The sequence below is a fragment of the Gigantopelta aegis genome, chromosome 9 (genome assembly GCF_016097555.1).
Source record: "Gigantopelta aegis isolate Gae_Host chromosome 9, Gae_host_genome, whole genome shotgun sequence".
In the NCBI taxonomy this organism is placed as follows: domain Eukaryota; kingdom Metazoa; phylum Mollusca; class Gastropoda; order Neomphalida; family Peltospiridae; genus Gigantopelta; species Gigantopelta aegis.
Genome location: NC_054707.1, coordinates 25,682,841 through 25,705,092, shown reverse-complemented (window position 1 = coordinate 25,705,092; position 22,252 = coordinate 25,682,841). Strand labels below are relative to the sequence as shown.

The window sequence follows — 22,252 nt, the reverse complement described above, 5'->3', positions numbered from 1 at the left end:
TCCTCAGGCATCGAAATAAGCATTGTGTCTGGTAACCCATTTACAGGTTACCACAAAATATAGTCTGGTAACCTATAGGTTTCCACAACTATATGAAAGTTAGAATTGAATTCCTGTTACTACTACGCGGTCGTTCTGAAATTGTAACGGTGCGCGCGAACATCGGTACGAGAAACGAAATCCGGAAGTAAATTTATCTAGTGGACGCTGCTTAAACGCGGATTGCCAAAATTGCTCTGCAATTGCACAAGTGCGCACGAACATCGGTGCAATTTTGTACGAGAAAACAAAACGCGGACATAAATTCATCTAGTGGACGCTGCTTAAACGCGTAGTGACTTGCGCGCGAACATCGATGCAATTCCTGACGAGATAATGAAACGCAGAAGTCCTGAATGCATTGCCTGGTTTACGTTCGGAAACGAAACTACAGTTCGTTGAAATTTTTGTCGAGAACGAAACACCGTTCTAGACTTTTCTAACATGTGATAACCTCCCGGTAACCTGAACGACCGTTTTCGACTTATTTCGATGCCTGTGTCCTGACCTATTTGGAAAAATGTAACGGGTTTCCTCTCTAAGACCATATGTCAAAATAACCAAATGTTTCACATACAATAGTCGATGATTAATAAATGAATATGCTCTAGTGGTGTCGTTAAACAAAACAAACTTTAATTTTTCATTGGAGGAGGAGGGCAAGGGCATCGCTTGGTTACTCTTTCGGTCAAAAGGAAGTGGTATTTTAACGGTACTCTGTCATAGATAAACAAGTTTTCGAGGACTGGATGAAACGGGAAATAAAACAAATCTCCTAGCCGTGATCGACCATACGACCTCACGTGCCCCAGCCAGATCCTGTCCACTTGAGGCAGGACAGACACAGATGGGAACCACACCAGAGCCAGAGCTGTGGTGCTCATCACAGATTGTGTCAGTGACATCAGTCAGCTTTACGCTGAATCTGAACCAAGTCTTAATGGAAGTGCAGAGGCGCTCTCAAAGCTAATTCAGTTTACATCTCCAAGCCGATAGACAAGGTCGCTGACACGTGTCCGGTGTCAGTCTAATCTAGATCTAGACTAATAAGAAATTTGTTATGGTTAACGACACTACTAGAACACATTGAATTATTAATCATCGTCTACTGGATGTCAAACATTTTGTAATTTTGAGAGGAAATCCGCTAAATGTTTTCCATTAACAGCAAGGAACCTTTTATATGCATCATCCCACAGACAGGATAGCACATACCACGGCCTTTGATATACCAGTCGTGGTGCACTGGCTGGAACGAGAAATAGCCCAATGGGCCAGCTGACGGGGATCGATCCCACATCGACCGCGCATCAAGCAAACGCTTTACCACTGGGCTACGTCCCGCCGCCTCTAGACTAATAATGTGAAGAAATATTAGTTTTTATTAATAATGACGCCTAATAATTTAGTGTTAGAGTACATCCTCTGCATCGGCTTAAACGCTTGAGAGGGCATTTGTCTTTTAAACTAATTTCATTATTGAACGTTAGACCGAATACATCTGTCTCGATGTTTCGTTTATTACGTATTTTGTGTCATTTGAAATTAACTCAAGTTTGACTGGTATGAAAACTATGTGTGTGTGTGTGTGTGTGTGTGTGTGTATGTGTGTGTGTGTGTGTGTGTGTGTGTGTGTGTGTGTGTGTATACAGTCACTCAAGGGATCTGGCAAAAGTGGCCGTTATGGACAGGTGACTGTTATATACAGGTAATGGAAAACGCATATTATAAAACAATTTACTATAAAAAACCCAATATAAAACTGGAATGCACAAATATCAACATACGTCAAAAAAAAAAATATATATAAAAAAAAGAAAACAAAGAGAAAAACTTAATTTTTACTACATAAAAATGTTATTTAAACTTTTGTCGAAACTCATTCTATTACACACTTTTTGAAAAAGTCATTTATCTTTAATTGCTTTTCACTGCATTATGTTATCTATGATAGATAAGAAATAATTATACATTGAAAAAGTGTCAGTTTGCCGATGTGTAATGGCTGAACAAACCTGGTGGCAGATTGTCGGAACTGCTTGTCTGACTAGCAGCAATCACACACCTTGGAATACACTACTTGTCAGAGTTGAAAAGTCGAATATATACGTAAGCTCAACACATGCCTTACTTCAACCAATAACAAGTCGCATTGTAAATTAAATGACCTACTGGAGCATGCATCTGTTTTATTTCAACTTAAGTTGAACAATAACTTTATATTGTGACGTATCCGTTATGGCAAGTCCAACTGCTAATATTGGAAAAAAAATAGTGGTCATTGTAATTTTGTGGCCATTATAGCAGTTAACAGGTGTCCGTTACATACAGGTAAAATAAAGAAGGAAATGCATTGGGCGGGAATTATGGTGCCGTTAAGGACAGGTGGCCGTTTTATACAGGTGACCGTTAGACCATATATATATATATATATATATTTATATTTATATACTCGTATATATATATTTCTTAAATGTAACTAATGTTTCATTTGTTCATGGTTATTAGCCCCCTTTCGGTCCAACCGGAAGTGACTATAGGTTTCAACCTCAAGATATTGATCTGAAATTGTGTATATATATAGCTTTATCATGTACTCTTACTGATCAAGTTGATTTTCATGGCAATTTACCCATTTTTTGACAGAGCTATGACGCTTGGACTTGGGAGATATGCAAATTTGCTTTTCTGATTTTTTATTTTTTTGCAATGCCTGACGGTATTGAGATGATGATTTTTATATACTGGGACTGGGAACTCTATTAACATGCCCATATCCTTAATGGTTCAGGTACGCCGACCACGCATGCAGTCTCTGATATAGCCAGTGAGTGGTTCCGGGGCAGGAGGGGTGAATTTTATATATAGTTTTAGAGTTATGGTCCTTGAACTTAAGAGATCCAAAAATGTGTTTAGGCCCGGTAGGGGACACGTATTGCTTTAGCAGTACTCTCAGAATGTTGTTGTTGTTGTTGTTATTATTATTATTATTTAAGATATGACCCATTTTAATGCGTCAACAAACTTTCGACCATGTTTCGCGCTGTGTTCACGGCAGAAACGCACAGATGAAAATAAATGATTTAAACTGTCCTATTTAGGGTTACGGAGGGCCGGGTTATCTTGCGTCAAGGACATATAGGACAGAACTTCTACTTGGTGTATTCTGGCTCTGTGTTTGTTAACGTGAATGACGTCACATCTTCCGGAGAACGCTTCACCAAGACGGAAGCCGTGCTTTCTAGAGGAGACTCGTTTGGGGTGACTAGTTCATTAGACTCCCGAGCCGCTTTTAGTGGACTAGATGGACGGGGGCGGATCATAAAATATATCTTCTACGTTTACTTGTGGAACCTCAGTCGTACAATTTTCTACACTGCAGACGGTGCGGTGATTTCTTCAAGATTTCTGATATTGGACAAAAATAAAGCGTAAAATAAATATTACATGGCACATGAAAGAAAGGAAAGGAATGTTTACTTCACATTGTATAATCGTCAGGCATTATATGTAAAACATAGGTGCACATAACAACCTAGTGTTGGGAATTAGAAGAAACCCTACTCCACCACATAGATCGCTTTTACTATTTAGTAATGGGTCTTTTATATGCACTTTTTCACAAATACGAAAGTACTTGATACTTCGATATAAACCACCACAACAGAACACTGGTTGAAAGTACTTGATATTTCGATATAAACCACCACAACAGAACACTGGTTGAAAGTACTTGATACTTCGATATAAACCACCACCACCACAGAACACTGGTTGAAAGTACTTGATACTTCGATATAAACCATCACAACAGAACACTGGTTGAAATTACTTGATAGTTCGATATAAACTACCACAACAGAACACTGGTTGAAAGTACTTGATACTTCGATATAAACCACCACAACAGAACACTGGTTGAAATTACTTGATACTTCGATATAAACCACCACAACAGAACACTGGTTGAAAGTGCTTGATAGTTCGATATAAACCACCATTAAAGAACACTGGTTGAAATGTGCTTTGTGTGTACAGACACGCTGAAAGTACTTGATACTTCGATATAAACCACCACCACAGAACACTGGTTGAAAGTACTTGATAGTTCGATATAAACCACCACCACAGAACACTGGATGAAATGTGCTTTCTGTGTACAGCCATGCTGAAAGTCATTTATGTTTTTATACATATTATTTTTAACACGCTGTCATCATAAACAATGCATATACGTTTGTCACCTTATTCAACTTATGCAATAATCTGTTATCAAATACGATCCGCCCTTGACTAGCCGCTGTTTGTTTTATTTTGTTTTCCCTCCATTTGTTTTTGTTGTTTGATTAACAGTAGCATTGCTTCACCAGTGCTAAGTTGTAAGATACATTTCCGTTAGCCTCTGTTGCTTGTTTTGTAGAAGTGGTGGATTAATGAGGTTTGCTTGGAGACACATAGTAAGAATGAGTGAGAGAAAAAGAGGGTGGTAATGAGACAGAGTGACAGAAATAGAGATAGAGGGGACAGAAATGTTTTACTTAATGACGCACAAGAGAGAGAGAGAGAGAGAGAGAGAGAGAGAGAGAGAGAGAGAGAGAGAGAGAGAGAGAGAGAGCGAGATAGAGAGAGACTGACTGTATTTAGATGCTATTGCTAAATATGAATACTACATTATACACTGACTGGTTAGCCTAAGTACTTTCTATGCAACCCACTCCACAGTTAGAAGTAAATTAAAATACAAGGCAGAGAAGCAGATTTATATGATAATTAATGTGTAGGTCGAAATGTCTACCACTGCGTATTACGGATATCATCAGTATAACTCTCTCACAATTATCTCTATCGGAGGCATATACGATTTCAAATCACTAAATGAATGTTCCATAGCTGATGTTAGTTTGCTTTGATCGGCTTGTTCAATTTACAGCCGAAATGAAAGTACAGCTTTTTTTTCATCACGCTGCGCTCGAGTTCCCAGCACGAAAAATACCATTTCCTTCACTCTTAGTTCCTGAATACAAGTCTTCATTGGCATACGTTTTAATGAACGTTTCAAGTTATTTATGACATTAAGTCCGACATTTTGTTTTGTTCAAGGGTTTCGTCTCAAGATGAGATAGTGGACACTACACACTTAACTCATTTTGTAGGGAAACCCTCCACTTGCTACTTGTCACATACTAGCCAAAATAGCTAACCAAATCGAAGATTTTTATACGGGTTACCTTGACATGGGAGGGGCGGAATGTAGCTCAGTCGGTTGAGTTCTCGCTTGAGATACGTGCGTCACAGGATCGAACCACCTGGGTGGATCCATTCAACTGATTGGTTGTTTCTCGTTCCAACGAGTGCACCACAACTGGTCAAAGGCTGTGGCATGTGCTTTCCTGTCTGTGGGAAATTGCATATAAAAGATCCCTTGATGCATTAGGAAAAATGTAGCGGGTTTCCTCTGATGGCCAAATGTTTGACATCCAATAGCCGATGATCAGTTAATCAATGTGCTCTAGTCGTGTTGTTAATCAAAATAAACTTTAATTTTACTTATGGAACTAAAGGACTGGCTATGTACCATAGCGTAGCACAGCCTATCATCTGTTGTTTTGGAACCGAGCTGATGGAGACAGACGATAGCAGACATGTTTTGTGAAGAGTCTTGCAAATCCAAGACTTAAAATAATATTATTCATTATGTGGTAGTTTTCTTAACCAATATATGCATTCACCATCAATAACTAGTTGTGGTAGAATTAGTAGGCATACATTTTGTAGTAGATAGTGCTAAGTAGTAATAGGAGTAGGAGTATATAGATAAACAGATTTAAATAGTAACAACTGTTCAATGGTTAAACTTTCACAATTTTAGCAAATGTATTGTTTTTGCTCGTCGTGTGTTTATATAAGCCCCAATTACATTTGATGTGAAACAGAACAGGTATGTATCTCAAAACGACATATAAAGTTTTGTGAACATTTAAATTCTCTTGTCCTGGACTAGCAAACAACAATGTTTGATAGTGTGAAATAAAGTTAAATTAATTCATTAAATTGCAGTGATTTTAATAAACTATCTTTTGAGGTTTAAGTAGACAGTTGTCACTCGAAGACGCTTGAATGTTAACCAGAACGCGTACGAATACTGCTTCTTGTTAAAATAAAATATGCTTACATGTATAAACATTCTTAAAATTTATTGAATGCCATTTCTCATTTTCACTGAAAACCCCCCACCTGTAACACGGAATGACACCTTCTTTGCAACGGTGAATGAATAAATCTATAGTCCTGCAAACATATTTGGTTTGTAAATAATTTCAGTTTCGTTTGACGTAAAACGATACCCGGTAAGTAAAGGTGTTTTGGAAAGAACAAAAATATACTATTTTTGTGTGCAATTTAAAAAACAATCGGCTTAGAAATAAATAACTTGTAGTAAATTCCATAGTATGAAAGAGGCGTTCCCCGTGGGACGGACTATAGTTATATTAATCATACTGGAAATTGTTGACTTGGTGACCAGTGGGAATTAATTTGGACTAAGGCAACCTTGTTTAGTTCCACTTTTCAGATTCTGAGAAACGGGAAGCAATATTCTCTTTGACGTTACTTCTGTTTTCATCGCAGTTGTGGGAGTTTTAAATTAATAAAGCGACAGGAGTTGGCGAGTAATGAGTCGTGTGTATTGACAGGAGTTGGCGAGTAATGAGTCGTGTGTATTGACAGGAGCTGGCACTTCTCAAGGATATCAAAAGAACAGCGACGATCGCCGTCCGGGAGAGCTGCGAACTGCTGGTGGTCAACAAAACCGTCTTCTCCAAAGTCTGTCCGAAAATATTCGAGCGAGAGCTTGAAGAGAAAGAGGAAATATTAAGGTGAAAGTAAACGTTAGTAACTGTCTAGCGCAAAATAATGTTACAAACATAATTATGACCAGACAAGAAATAAAAGAAAAGACACAAAACCCTCAGCAGCAGCAACAACAGTAGCAAAGAAAATTCTCCCCAAACAACAACAACAAACACACAAACAAACAAAACAAACAAACAAACAGAATAAAAAACTAGAACACAAGTCACACAAAACCCCAACTCAAGCGAATAGCATTATACTTTTAGAATTAAAACATATGAAAGATTCAGTTTCCCTACATGTAGCTTAAAGCTACTACATCCTCTTACAATATTGTTTATGTCTAAAACATAGCTTTTTACTTGCAATAACAGTTTCTTCACATTCAGTAATGTCAAACGTACTTATAATACATTTTATTTACGGTTATATGGCGTCGGACATATGGTTAATGACCACACAGATATTGAGGGAGAAAACCCGCTGTCGCCACTTCATGGGCTACTCTTTTCGATTAGCAGCAAGATATCTTTTATATGCACCATCCCATTGACAAGATAGCACATACCACGGCCTTTGATTTACCAGTCGTGGTGCACTGGCTGAAGCGAAAAATAGCCCAATGGGCCCACTGACGGGGATCGGTCCCAAACCGACTGCGCATCAAGCGAGCACTTTACCACTGGACTACGTCTCGCCCCATGTCCCGAGTGAAATAATTTTTTAATTGTCTGAAGCTTTAGCAAGTGACAATGAAACTTATTTCACGAGGGACATAACTGTTTCTTACACACCCGTTGGTGAGAACAGCATTCGTTATTTTCGGTAGCACATGCTAATAACACATAAACGTGTGATAACAATTAAAAGACATACGACTGGCTGCTCCTAGGTGATGACGAGATCACCAATGCCATACATCCAATGGAATAAAAGCACGATCGAAATAGATCACTCTGTGACAAGTAAGTTAACCTGAAATTGATTTGTCTGTGACGCATAATTTAAGTACAAGCATAAGGCCGTTATAGGTTTTAGTTGGAAAATGCGATTGCAACTAGGTTTTTTTTTCAGGATATGTAAGAAATAGAATACAACATTCCTGTCCGTTAGATTCCATTTATCTTACAACTCGTTTTTTAAATGGTAGTCTGACTCGCTATCTCGCGTTAGATACGTTTTAAAACAACTTGTAAGATATATGGTATCTAACGGCCACTCACGTAGTATTCTTTGTGTGTAGAATCATCTATAAACTCAGCCAGCACTCAACAACTCTAAATTCTGATGTGGTGTCTGGAAACGATCAAATGCTTGTGTACCTGCTCATTAGAACAGTTAGAATTGTGACTATCCAAAAATATATTTCTACAAGACCCCATGCTTATGAAAATTAGAGCGTACGCCAAGTGATTGTATATCGTGATAATGTCTTGAAGATCAACAGGCGTTAACACAACCAGTCAAAGCTATTCCTGAGTAAATAATCATCTTGCATCCCTTAACCCAAACGTTTAAAATGTCATGGAAAATAAATAGATGCTTATGGTTTTAATCTTGTTAACTTCTGAATGGTGAAACATCGTGACAGTTCAATATTATTAAACTGACCACACACCAAGACATTGCGTTGATCTTCTTTAAACACGAAGCAGAAATGTTTTATTTAACGACGCACTCAACACATTTCATTTACCCAGATACTGAGAGAGGAAACCCGCTGTCGTCACTTCATGGTCTACTCGTTTCGATTAGCAGCAAGGGATCTTTTATATGTATCATCCCACAGACAGGGTAGTACATACCATGATCTGTGATATACCAGTCGTGGTGTACTGGCTAGAATGAAAAATAGCCCAATGGGCCCACCGACGGGGATCGATCCCACACCGACCGAGCATCGAGCGATCGTCTTACCACTGGGCTACGTCCCGCCCTCTCTTTAAACACGAAAACAACCAAGAACACACACAGTACAGCAAGGAATAGTTTAAGTATGTAACTGTAAACTGCACCCAAACCTACATTGCAGTATTGCATGAGGACAAAGTACCTTAAGTTTTATATTAACCATTCAAATTGGAACTATTTCAGACGAAATCAACTATTTATTCATCGCTGGTGGACCAACACGGCTCTCCGAAATCTTTGTCTCGAAGCATACATCCAAGAGGTAACACACACACACACACACACACACACACACACACACGCACACACACACACACACACACACACACATATATATATATATATATATAATTACATAATTCACGTTATAGTCAAATTTCGATTGGTGTTTTTCACAGCAAATCGCTTTCGTTGTTAAATTCATGCAGTGAACACGTTTAGTTTGATCAAAATGGCTATCCATAAAGTGAGGCCTGGCTGGGTGTGTGGGTGTGGGTGGGTTCTTGGGGTGGGGGCACGGGGGTCGGAAATTATGTGTACGGGGGCGGAGTCCAGTCAACTGAATTCAGATGAAAAAAGAAACAAAAAATATCAATATTAAGTTTAAACTTATTTCTAAAAATTATAGGTATAAAATACATGGAATCCAAACTCCTAATTGTATCCGACGCACTTTTCAACATGGAATATTGATGTAGTACGCCCGTACATGGGATGTGTGGGGATGGCAATAATCGACCATGTAAAAGGTGTACATGGCGGAGAGGGTTAAAACATCACAGAGTTTCTGCGTACGATCTTTATATGGATGTTCCCGGAGGAGTCGAATATTGTCAGATGTATTCTTTATCGAATTACAACGTATTCTAATACGTATTGAAAACGGTTACCGCTTTCCGACATTAAGGGAAACATTAAATGGATGTGAATCACACTACGGGCCGAAGTTACAACACCTGTTTATGTCTTACACGCGTGTAACTACACACATTTACAAAGCCTGTTTATGTCTTACACGCGTGTAACTACACACATTTACAAAGCCTGTTTATGTCTTACACGCGTGTAACTACACACATTTACAAAGCCTGGTTATGTCTTACACGCGTGTAACTACACACATTTACAAAGCCTGTTTATGTCTTACACGAGTGTAACTACACACATTTACAAAGCCTGTTTATGTTTTACATGCGTGTAACTACACACATTTACAAAGCCTGTTTTTCGTCTTACACGCGTGTAACTACACACATTTACAAAGCCTGTTTACGTCTTACACGCGTGTAACTATACACATTTACATTGCTTAAACACCTCGTTTTATGGGTTTCCATTTGTGTTTTTGTTTCAATACAGTATTTCATCATAAACGGCTGAAAATCTAGACACGCATAAAATATTTTATGCGTGATCGAATCGATACAAATCATTGCACGCACGCATGCACACACACACGCATGCACACACACACGCACACACGTACGCACGCACACATGTAGTCACAGACACGTCTAAAGACTAAATCAATATCTATGTACATGCAGATTAATGTCTGTGTATATCTATATGAGACCGTGTTCTTCAAGACGCATTCGGTTTATTTATTAATACATTGTGCCCATTTGTTTAATTAATGATCCACTGTATTAACTTCAGTATCCCACAAATCAAGTGATCGTGACGAACAGTCAATACGAAGATTGGATATATATCTGCGTGGAGGTAAGCGAATCAATCAATATACCACGCCAAGGGGCGAACACAGTTCACGGCCAGATGCATGAGCGGGCATTAATCATGATGGATATTATTTTATTAGAAATGCAGAAGATGGGCGGGTTTAGGTGCAACGGAGAAATTGAATGAGTAAGAATGAGTGACAGAAAAAGAGGGTGGTAATGAGACAGAGTGACAGAAAAGGAGATAGAGAGGACATAAATGTTTTACTGAATGACGCACAACAAAGAGAGAGAGAGAGAGAGAGAGAGAGAGAGAGAGAGAGAGAGAGAGAGAGAGAGAGAGATAGACCGAGAGAGAGATAGACCGAGAGAGATAAAGCGAGAGAGAAAGATAGAACGAGAGACAGAGAGGGAAAGATGTAAATGTGAACGAAAATGATTTAACAGCAAATACAATAGTTAGCTTGATTTGCGTAATTTTAATTGTATATACAATACCTACTGGTCAGACAGAAATGTCCGTACACCACACAATACATACTTTAAGTATGACAGGTTTAAGTGTACTGGTGAAAACATTCACTTTTTAGATCTGATATATATCAAGTTCCTTGCCTTGATGTCTGAACCAGTTATACATATGTAGGGAGAGTCTGTGTATTTGATCAAATATAAAACATTTTCCCCCCAGATTAGACCAACATGTCCGACGTTAGAATTTCGACGCGCGCTTGTATGGACATTAAATATAACAGCATACCAGTGAACACAGAAACACCCTTTGTTTTAAGATATTAATAAAAGTATCGTGCACTAAAAGTCAGATATATGTCGCAAAGGTCTAAATTATATCTAATCTGCTCGGCTTTCAGTCAATAACAAGTTGGTAGCTATGATCTATCTGCTACTGACATACATACATCGTAACAGTGAGCTTTTTTCTTAATAAATGAACTAACTAGTAAGAATTTTTAAAAAGTCCGCAGAAAGTAAATAGCAAGATTAAAAAGAAATCAGAGAAAAGCTGTTGCGTAATATTTGAAATACTGATTTCGCTTTTCAGTTAACAAAAAAAAAAAAAAAAAAAAAAAAAAAAGAAAAGAAGAAAAAAAGAAGAAGAGAAAAATCAATAGCACCAGCCAAAAGGCAAACTATATACATGTAGGTTTCTGATTTAAGATGTAAGTTAAAACGCTAGTGCTGAGTTAACCTTAATTTACGTTGTACAAACACAGAGAAGACTTATAAAATGTTTGCATCGAGATAAATTTTTTGATTTAAAGTTCCGATTGTGATTAGCTAAACAGATTATTACCTGTTCTCTGGCCACACAAACTATAGAAGGTTACTAAAAGCGTTTATAAAATACGGCGGAAATTCATATAATTAAAATCAGAAGTAAATCAGAACTGACGCAACGCAAACATTGATGCGTTTAAAAAATGCCTGTTTTCCAATAGCAATATCGGTTATTCGGTTTAAGGGTATATACTACCAAATCAAATCCCATAGACGACACTAGTAACATATGTGGCTAAAACTCCTACCTGTAACGTATCAATCGACATAAACACCATGGATATAAATACTACCACCCCTCACCCTTAAAGTGAATCAGAAAAAATTGGAGATGAAGCTGCTCATTTCAGAGATAACGGGTAGCGTCGATAACTACCCTAGTTCCGCACAAAATTTGAGTACTTTGTTTTCAGGTACCCATACATGTTTCAAGCACAAGGCTAGTAGACACAGTTGTGCTAGATGAAATAAAATTGTATATAGAGATGTTGTAAAAACATCCAGTTATATCGAAAATGAGTCATGAAAGGTACCATTTTCTTCAGTTAATACTTTGAGGTAGGGGTTGTAGTACTGATATTTATGGGTCAACATTTGGCTGATATATTGCATATAGTTGTTTTGTTTTTAAACACAAACGTTAACATGGTCGCCTTTGAGAATTTATTTGATATAGTACAACCGAAACCATCTTCCGAGCTGTTGAAAGTGGGCATGCCAACTCCATAATATTTACTTCCAGGGCAAGTGTGACGTGATCCGATGTCTAGAATTAAAACAAGCCAAACCAAGACCAGGTTCCCGACTTAGTAGTCGGCGCTCCACCGTCATTCTATCAGATGAGGTCATTGATTTGCTGAAAACCTTTACGCCATCTGGCGACCAGGAGAAGATGGAAATTGACTCGGAAGGCGATGATAAGAACAAGAATATCAAACACAGACTGCTCGGCACTCTTGCGCTGGAATACAGCCAGTCTCAGAACCACAAGGTAAACTAGAACCGTCACACTGATTTGAATAGTACACACAGTAATTAGTAATAGTTATACTCACACTTTACGAGGGGTATCGGTGAATATTCCTAAAGTTTTGGTCATGGGTATAACACTGTCTAAGGAAAAATCTAGTCCGAATGGACATATAAAGTGTGGTTCTTTCTATGTCCGAAAATGGTTACATTACCCTATATATAGCTGGTATTCAAAACTTGTGGCACCATGTTTCAACCGTTTCTCAACCGAAAAAGTGCAACAAATGGACACACAAACCAAAAATGTATAACATACCATACTCACAAAATCCCGATTGAAGTACTTGCGTCATTTAATTATATTATTGACAAAATAAATCTTCGAACGACAACCTTCAAAACTTCCCCCGCTATTTTAAATTTGCTAAATAGAGGGAAGCAACACGTCCTGCACATTAAGAAAAGTATTGACTTAATGTGCACTCTGCTCTACGAAAAATGTAGGTTATGATACACTTTTAACAAAAGAAACAATGACGAGACCCGGAGAGGGCTATAACAGATGAGAACAACGAACATAACTGAAATCGGACGTGTTTGTCAGAAAAACATGTGGTACCAAACAATACTGACCATAATCTTTGACACGCTGTGACTTCACAAAACGGTTGTGTTTTCTAAATAGTGAGTTGTACTGTAGTATTAACACATAGTATTTTTTTTCCTGTTTCGTCTTATTTTCTGATGAATGTAAATGAAGGAACAGAAGCCATAAGTTGGTGAAACATGAAACATGTCTCAGCTCATATGTGAATGACACACGTCTCCCGATAGAGTTGACATTGCGACTGAGAACCACTAGGGAATGAACAGTAGAGCTGTCCACCTTGAGTCTCCCCTTCGGTCTCACTGAGTCCACATATTTTCATGTATAGAAAAACGAATATTTATCAGATACATGTGTTTGTTGACTCGTAATTGCCATGGGTTTAAGCTGTATCTGGGGGCGACAGTTAAAATCCATAGTCTTCTTGATTGCTGTAATTTAGTTTCACACTCATTGATCTGAAAGATCTTAATGTATATATTAAGTTATTTGTGTTACTATATGCTGATGACACTGTACTACTAGCTGAAACAGCAGGTGACCTACAACATCAACTAGATTGTTTTCAAGTATACTGTGAAACATGGAAACTTAGTAATGCAGCCAAGACTAAAATTTAGATTTTTTTCAAGAAGCAACTGAAAAACAAAAAAGAATCAATTTACATATAATAAAAAAAACGTAGAAATCGTAACTGAAGTTAAATACTTTGGGCTTGTGTTGAGTAAATCTGGGTCATTCACAAATGCTAAGAAAGATCTAATCAATCGAGCCTTCTATTACAAAAATGCAGACAGTTCCATTTATCAATCGATTGTCAATTAGACCTGTTCGACAGGATTGTAAAACCTATATTATTATATAGATGTGAAATATGGGGCTTCAGTAATTTAGATATCATTGAACGATTACACCTCAAGTTCTGCAAATATATATTATGTGTTCATAAGTCGACACCAAGCTTTATGATTTATGGTGAATTAGGTAGATACCCACTGTCTATTAGTGTTAAAGTTAGAATGATTACATACTGGGCAAATGTTGTTAATAGTAGAAAATCTAAATTGTCTGGTATATTATACATGTTGGCATCATATAACCACAACGTTAATGCTATACCATGCACTTGGTTATCCTTTATAAAACGTATATTAGATGAACGTGGTTTATGTAATATATATTCATGTACACAGGTGGATGTTTTGTGGTTAAAACATGCAGTTAAACGAATACTATGTGACCAGTACTTACAAAAATGGAATAGTGATAAATTTGACTCATGAAAAGGTATCAACTACAGAATGTTCAAGCATGAATTTAAATTAGAAAATTATTTGTTGAAACTCTCAACAAAAAATGCTAGAATTCTTTGTAAATTTAGAACTGGTAATGTCAGACTTCCTATTGAAACCGGTAGATGGTTTAATATTGAGAGAGAAAACAGAATATGTCACTTGTGCAACACTGATGTTGGTGATGAGTTTCACTGTATTTTTAAATGTACGTCTTTATCTACTGAGCGAAATGTGTATATACCTACTTACTATACAAATAGAGCAAGTGCAATTACCTTTTACCAGTTATTTTCTACAACTAAAAAACCTCTTTTGTGTAAACTATGTAAATATTTGCAAATTGTCATTGACAGGGTCAGTCTTCCGGGTTAATATTATTTAAATATTATGTCAATTACCACTACAGAAAACACTTTGTAATTTATTTTGTTTATATTTTCTCCATACTGCACTTGGTGCAGTTTATGAGAATAGAATTCTTGTCTTGTCTTGTCTTGATTGCTAGCCCCCAATTAACTACAAACTAAGTTCTTGCATAACTGGCAGGTGACACCAAACAATTAATTGAATCATACATGAAACCTAAATATATAAATGACATTTGAATGTATTTGTAAATGTTACACTGTGACAGTATTGTGATCGTTATTGAATTAAATATACGGTTTTTGTTTATTGTCATAGAAAAATCGTGTTAAATATGTAGCCGAAAGTATGTAGCAATCCAACAGTCTTAAAGTAATATCCCATTAATAAAGGACGTGATATTTTCTGATGTGTTTCTTAATGTAAATCCTCTGTGGCACGTGCTATCTGTGGTTAAAGAATGGTGTTTTTTGAAGGGGCATTTCAAACAAAATCCCTTAGTGCTAGTTTATATTTGTTTAATAATCATGTAACAACAGCGGATGTCCGTCCTCATATTATCGAAATAACCGAATCTACCAGGTGACAATAATCACATCAAATAGCTTGTGATAAAATTGTTTTTCTGAATTATCAATATTGACGAATCTAATGATGATGTGTGTGTTCTATGTTGCGTCTATAATAATTCCATGTACTCTTGTTTCACTCTATTGTAACTTGATACAGATGTATGGGGCGGGATCTAGCTCAGTCGGTTGAGTGCTCGCTTGAGGTGCTTGCGTCGCAGGATCGAATCATCTCGGTAGATCCATTCAACTGATTGGGTTTTTTCTCGTTCCACCCAGTGCACCACAACTGGCCAAAGGCCGTGATATGTGTTTTACTGTCTGTGGGAAAGTGCATATAAAAGATCCCTCGCTGCCTTAGAAAAATGTAGCGGGTTTCCTCTGACGACTACGAGTCAGAAATACCAAATGTTTGAGATCCAACAATCGATGATTAATTAACCAATGTGCTCTAGTGGTGTCGTTAAACAAAACAAACTTTATTTATTTGATCCAGATGTGTTACAAGTTCTAAATTAACCAAACTTCGTGACTAAAACTTGTGTCTTCGACTTTAAAAAAAATATAATTTTCAGTGATTTATTCTTACATGCATCTTTGAAGCGTTTTTTCCTAATTGTCGTCTGCTGTTTCAGCGCAGTAAAGCGTTCATCGAGGAGGTTGAGGAGAACGAGAAGAAGAAGGCGCTGGAAGCCGCCAGTGGCCCCGTGACCCTGGCCACCTATATGAAGGGCAGGCTCGCACACAACGGGGCAGACGTCGTTTTCCTGCATATCGGAGTTCTTATGGAGAACGAAGTCTTTGTGAGTTTGTATTCAATTCAAATTTTATGAATAATTATTTTCGCAGGTTTAGGGAGGAAAAAACATCTAGACACACAGGTAACTGTTTAAAAAGTAGTTATATAAACACAAACAGACGTCCAAACCCAACCACTGGTATATCCATACATTCAACCATCCATATTTCCCATGTACCAGTACATATGCACACGTGGATTCACAAGTTTAAGATTTTTCTATGCGTAAAGTCCGTCAAACATGTGACAGGCAGTGGCTCGCGGACGTGTTGGGTACACGTAGTTACAGTAACGAAAAAAACAAACAACCCCAAACAAAACAGTTTGAGAATTGAAATTTTCTCACGTTGACGTGTGGTTTTACAAATGCATACAAAACAGGAGTACAGTATTCTTAAATATACATGTGTATGTTCATTTCATTTGGAAGAAGGAAGAAGGAAATGTTTTATTCAACGACGCACTCAACACATTTTATTTACGGTTATATGACGTCAGACATATGGTTAAGGACCACGCAGATATTGAGAGAGGAAACCCGCTGTCGCCACTTCATGGGCCACTCTTTTCGATTATCAACAAGGGATCTTTATATGCACCATCCCACAGACAGGATAGTACATACCACGGCCTTTGTTACACCAGTTGTGGAGCACTGGCTGGAACGAGAACATTTCATTTGGTACTAACAGGAACATATTGGACTATTTGATTAAAGGACAATTTTATATTTGTTGCTTGAAACCGAGCTAGATTTACGACTTTACACTGGTTAAAATCATGTCTGCTTTGAATTAACGATTTCATAGAAATACTCATATATGAAGATCGAAATTATTTTTTGGTTTTATAATGTTCTTCAACACATTAACTTAATGTATATCGCTTCGCTGTTAATTACATGTACATTTACTACATGCTATCTCATGAGAAAACAAATGTAGCAACTTACAAAAAACGAGAACCACATGTCCGTGCAAAGAGATTTCCCTGACCTAGATACACCTCACACGTAGGAGGCGCGTTACGCGGGAACTCACGTAGATAAATCTTAAACTCTCTAATATACTGCAGAGAAATCTTAAACTCTCTGATATACTGTAGAGAAATCTTAAACTCTCTGATATATTGTAGAGAAATCTTAAACTCTCTAATATATTGTATAGAAATCTTAAACTCTATAATATATATTGTAGAGAAATCTTAAACTCTATAATATGTATTGTATAGAAATCTTAAACTATCTAATATATTGTAGAGAAATCTTAAATTCTCTAATATACTGTATAGAAATCTTAAACTCTCTAATATATTGTAGAGAAATCTTAAACTCTCTAATATGTATTGTAGACAAATCTTAAACTCTCTAATATATATTGTAGAGAAATCTTAAACTCTTTAATATATACTGTAGAGAAATCTTAATCTCTCTAATATATTGTATAGAAATCTTAAACTCTCTAATATATATTGTAGAGAAATCTTAAACTCTTTAATATATACTGGAGAGAAATCTTAATCTCTCTAATATATTGTAGAGAAATCTTAAACTCTCTAATATATATTGTAGAGAAATCTTAAACTTTTTTTATATATATTGTAGAGAAATCTTAAACTCTTTAATATATACTGTAGAGAAATCTTAATCTCTCTAATATATTGTAGAGAAATCTTAAACTCTCTAATATATATTGTAGAGAAATCTTAAACTCTTTAATATATACTGTACAGAAATCTTAATCTCTCTAATATATTGTAGAGAAATCTTAAACTCTCTAATATATATTGTAGAGAAATCTTAAACTCTAATATATTGTAGAGAAATTTTAAACTCTAATATATTGTACCACCCATCCATTCGCCATTTTACACCTTTGCTTATTCTTAGATAAACATTATGAGTTTTTATGGTCATTTTCCTATATTCAGTTAAATACATATTGTTGTTGTGTTCAGGATTTGTCTTGCATCGCTAGTCCACAAGAGAGAATTGACGGCAGTCCTATGATGCTGGTAAGCGTGGGCGCCAAGATGTTGAAAATACACCGGGAGAAGTTTTACGAGTTCGCATCGAACTCAGCTCTGGAACATGCCAAAGGTGTTGCTAGCACCTGCGAAAAGTACGTGTACGATATACTATTCTGTAGGGCCGAACTTATGAAAGGCGACTGTCGCGTCTTTAATTTAGACTCGTGTAAGTCTTAATGCGACCAGTGTATGACGTATGGACATGGTTAAACGCCTACATTTATCGTAAAACACATTAACTACTTACTCTTCGGCTGCTGAATGTTAAAGGAAACCAGCTAAAAAAAAATTGCATTAGAAAAAGGGATCTTTATATACGACCTTTTATATACAAGTCGTGGGACACTTTAAGCCTACCGCAGACGAGAGCTATCAGCTGAGCAAAACGTTACTTCAGACTTTTTGCTCAGCTGATAGCTCTGAACAATTTCACCGCACACGATGAGCTAAGTGCTGAGCTACTTTGCTTACAACTGTAGCGATGACGTCACTCTAACGCAATGTTTGTGTTTCCATTGGTCAGTTAGTAAATTCAGCTCAGCTGATAGCTCACGTAGCCCGCACACGGTGAGATTTTTGCCACGCGTGACCAAAAATATCAAACACGATAGATATTTTCCTCACGATCACGAGAGACGAAAAACTCAGCACAATTGCCCGCACACGAGAGCTATTAGCTGAGCAAAAGGTCTCAAGTAACGTTTTGCTCAGCTGATAGCTCTCGTGTGCGGTAGGCTTAACTGAGACGGGAGAAAACCCAATGGGTCATCCGAGACATAAATGATAAAACGCACGCTACTAATTATGGTAGTTACATGCAGCTAACATAAATGCCTTTGGTAGATTCAGCCATATTGTTCGAGGTTTTTTAAAAGTTGTTGTTGCTTTTTGTTTTGTTTTGTTTTTGTTCAAATCATTTATGACCTACATTGCTATTATTGCAAAATGTATTACAACACAAAATGCAATTTATTGGCACAATACAATACAATACAGTACAGTACAATACAATACAATACAATACAATACAATACAATACAATACAATACAATACAGTAAATATTTAAGTGTACATTGGTTGAGGTGAAATTTTCCCATTAAAAAAACTACAAAAATATAAACTAGTTATAATAACAATACACACACGTAAAGAAGGAAGCCAGCCTCCATGAACATTATTTTTTTTGTAAATAATTTCAGTTTCATTTGACAGAAAATGAAGAGTAAAAGTGTTTGGAAATAACAAAAACAAAACAACAACACACACACACACACACACACATACACACACCTCCCCCAAACACACACTATTTTTGAGTGCAATTTAAAAAACAATTGTTTCAGAAATAAATACATTGTAATGCATACCATAGTAAGAAAACGAAGTTCACTGCTGGGAAGGACTATAAATCCCCAACCAGCAGCCCTTTGCTATGCAATTACATCAAGTGAATGGTCAAGCACGAATGTTTAAATCGTATCCATGTTAAAAAATAAATGTACAGAACGAGGCTTTACAAATAATGTCCAAACAGTATGCTGATCGGTCAAATATTTGATAACACTTAACGTTTTGCTGTTTTAAATGTTTGCTTCACTTTAGGCCTTTGTGTATTTCATAATATGTACTGACTGTACACTCATTAACCATACAGGTACCCTTCGGATGCATCATTACTTCACTCCTACAGAAGCTATTCCATGTGGAAAGCATACAGAATGGACCTGGTCAAAGAGATTAAAACGCCTGGATTTCGTGCCAGTGCCCACTTGGTGTCCAAATTAAAGGATGGTGAAGGTAAACAAAGGTTACAAAGATGGCAACAACTTGAACGTCTTATGCCACAGCGAAGAAAAGTGTATTCGGTAAAGCGAACAGAAAACGAGAAAACCGATCACAAACCACACACACGAACTGTGACATTCGGCCGTCCGATGTTGGAGCCCGAACGAAATGAGTGGGTACCGGAAGTGGAGCGCACAGTTCCGGAAAACATCGTGTTGCGCCGACACAGCGATGTTGGTCTTCCGAGGAGACCGTCTGTCGCTGAGCCGACGGTGACGCTGCCACGGAAATGTTCAAACATACACTACAACGACGACATCATTTCAGAAGAGGATGAAGACAAAGTAGAACCAGACACTACAAGAAGGAAGTCAGTCTCGATCAAACTGGATTAAATTAATTTCGATTTTTGGATTTGAAAATCAGACATTCAGTTTGCCGGAATGGAACTGTGAGTGTGGTGAACGGGTTTGGATCATGTGCTCAGTACAGGTCTTTTTTTTTTCTTCATTAAAAAGTCGATTCCAAATCCGCTGGAAGCACAAGCAACAATAGCAAAACAGCATCCCGAGGAACCCGATACCTTGATAGCAGTACCTCGTCGTTGAGTGTGTCTAACTGCATGCTTCTGTCGCAAAAAACACTTTCTGCTTCTTCTTCTTTTTTTATCTCTTAATTTGCGATCGGGGCCCAGAACCTCTACACAGCTCAGGATTCTATTGTTGGTCAGGTTTTTATTTTTTAATTAAATGTTTTTTTTTTTTTAATCTATAAAATGTATTTGTGTATTTGTTAAAGATACACTGATTTGAAACTGCCTTCCACATCGATATTAAACATTATGTACAATATATAAACTTGTAATACAATTTATTATTCTAGCAGATTATATACATTTTGTTAAAAGTTATATAAAATAGTTTTGCAATTTCAAGAAATTAGTAAAATAAACGTAATACACCAATAATGCGACTGTGAATTATTTTTGTCTTACCTTTACGAATTATTTTGTTGTTATGTTGAACGACACTACTAGATCACATTGATTTGTTAATCATCGGCTATTGGATGTCAAACATTTGCTTATTTTGACGTCGTCTTAGAGAGGAAATCCGCTACATTTTTCATTAGTAGCAAGGAATGTTTTATATGAACCATCCCACAGACAGGATAGCACATACCACAGCCTTTGATATACCAGTCATGGTGCACTGGCTGGAACGAGAAATAGCCCAATGGGCCCACGGACGGGGAGCGATCCCAAACCAACCGCACATGAAGCGAGCGCTTTACCAAAGGGCTACGTCCGCCCACTCTACGATGTAAGACAGTTTAACGTTAAAGTTTCGCGTTTAGATAGTTTTCTCACAAACCACATATACACCTGGAAATTAATTAAGCACCACCCAATTTATATTGTCACCAAATTATTATTATGGGTGGTAGCCAGGAAATATTAATGTCCCTTTATACGCTCCATACTGTCGTTTTGTTGTCCATGCCAGTCAAGAACCCGACAAATAGTACGTGCAGAAAACTACCCTCACACGTGGGAAAACCACGTTTTTATTCAATTAAATTTTATGCTTGTTTTTGGAAAATAATTTTCCTTTTGTGCTTAATAAGCGTCTAATGGTTCGCCGAAAACTGTCCATTGCCACTAGGTGGCAGATTATTGGAATGAATAATGCGGGATTGTTATGCAGGGAAATTGGGCGTCAGTTGGGTCGGAATCATACTGTAATTATTAGTCGACTCGTACGAAAACACCAACAAACCAATGACGCCAAGGACATGAACCGTCCAGGACAACATCTCCACAAGAAAACAGGGCTTTGTTAAAACTTTTTTGACGTTTCCCTTTATCTAGCAGCAAGACCTTGAGAGATAACTGGATTCCCAACAGGGCCATATCAACGAGGACCGTAAGGAATCGGCTGAAGACCGCTGGGTGCCGAGCCTGGAGTCCTATCAAACGCCCCCTTCTGAGCAGCACGTTTAGCATGGTGTCAGGTACGCCATAGATGGAATCTTGCATCCTGGTGAA

General features: G+C 37.3%; 1 protein-coding gene across 1 annotated transcript in view; it reads left to right on the top strand.

Moving 5' to 3' along the window:
• Positions 1–21,166, top strand: part of LOC121381506 — a 32,975-nt gene extending 11,809 nt beyond the window's left edge. Inside the window, exons 4-11 of the mRNA XM_041510828.1 lie at positions 3,141–3,300; positions 6,766–6,914; positions 8,986–9,064; positions 10,462–10,527; positions 12,526–12,774; positions 16,228–16,395; positions 18,348–18,511; positions 20,075–21,166. Coding sequence (XP_041366762.1) covers positions 3,141–3,300; positions 6,766–6,914; positions 8,986–9,064; positions 10,462–10,527; positions 12,526–12,774; positions 16,228–16,395; positions 18,348–18,511; positions 20,075–20,600 — 1,561 coding nt within the window. The 3' untranslated portion in view covers positions 20,601–21,166. The remainder of the gene's footprint in view (positions 1–3,140; positions 3,301–6,765; positions 6,915–8,985; positions 9,065–10,461; positions 10,528–12,525; positions 12,775–16,227; positions 16,396–18,347; positions 18,512–20,074) is intronic.
• Positions 21,167–22,252: the final 1,086 nt, after the last annotated feature.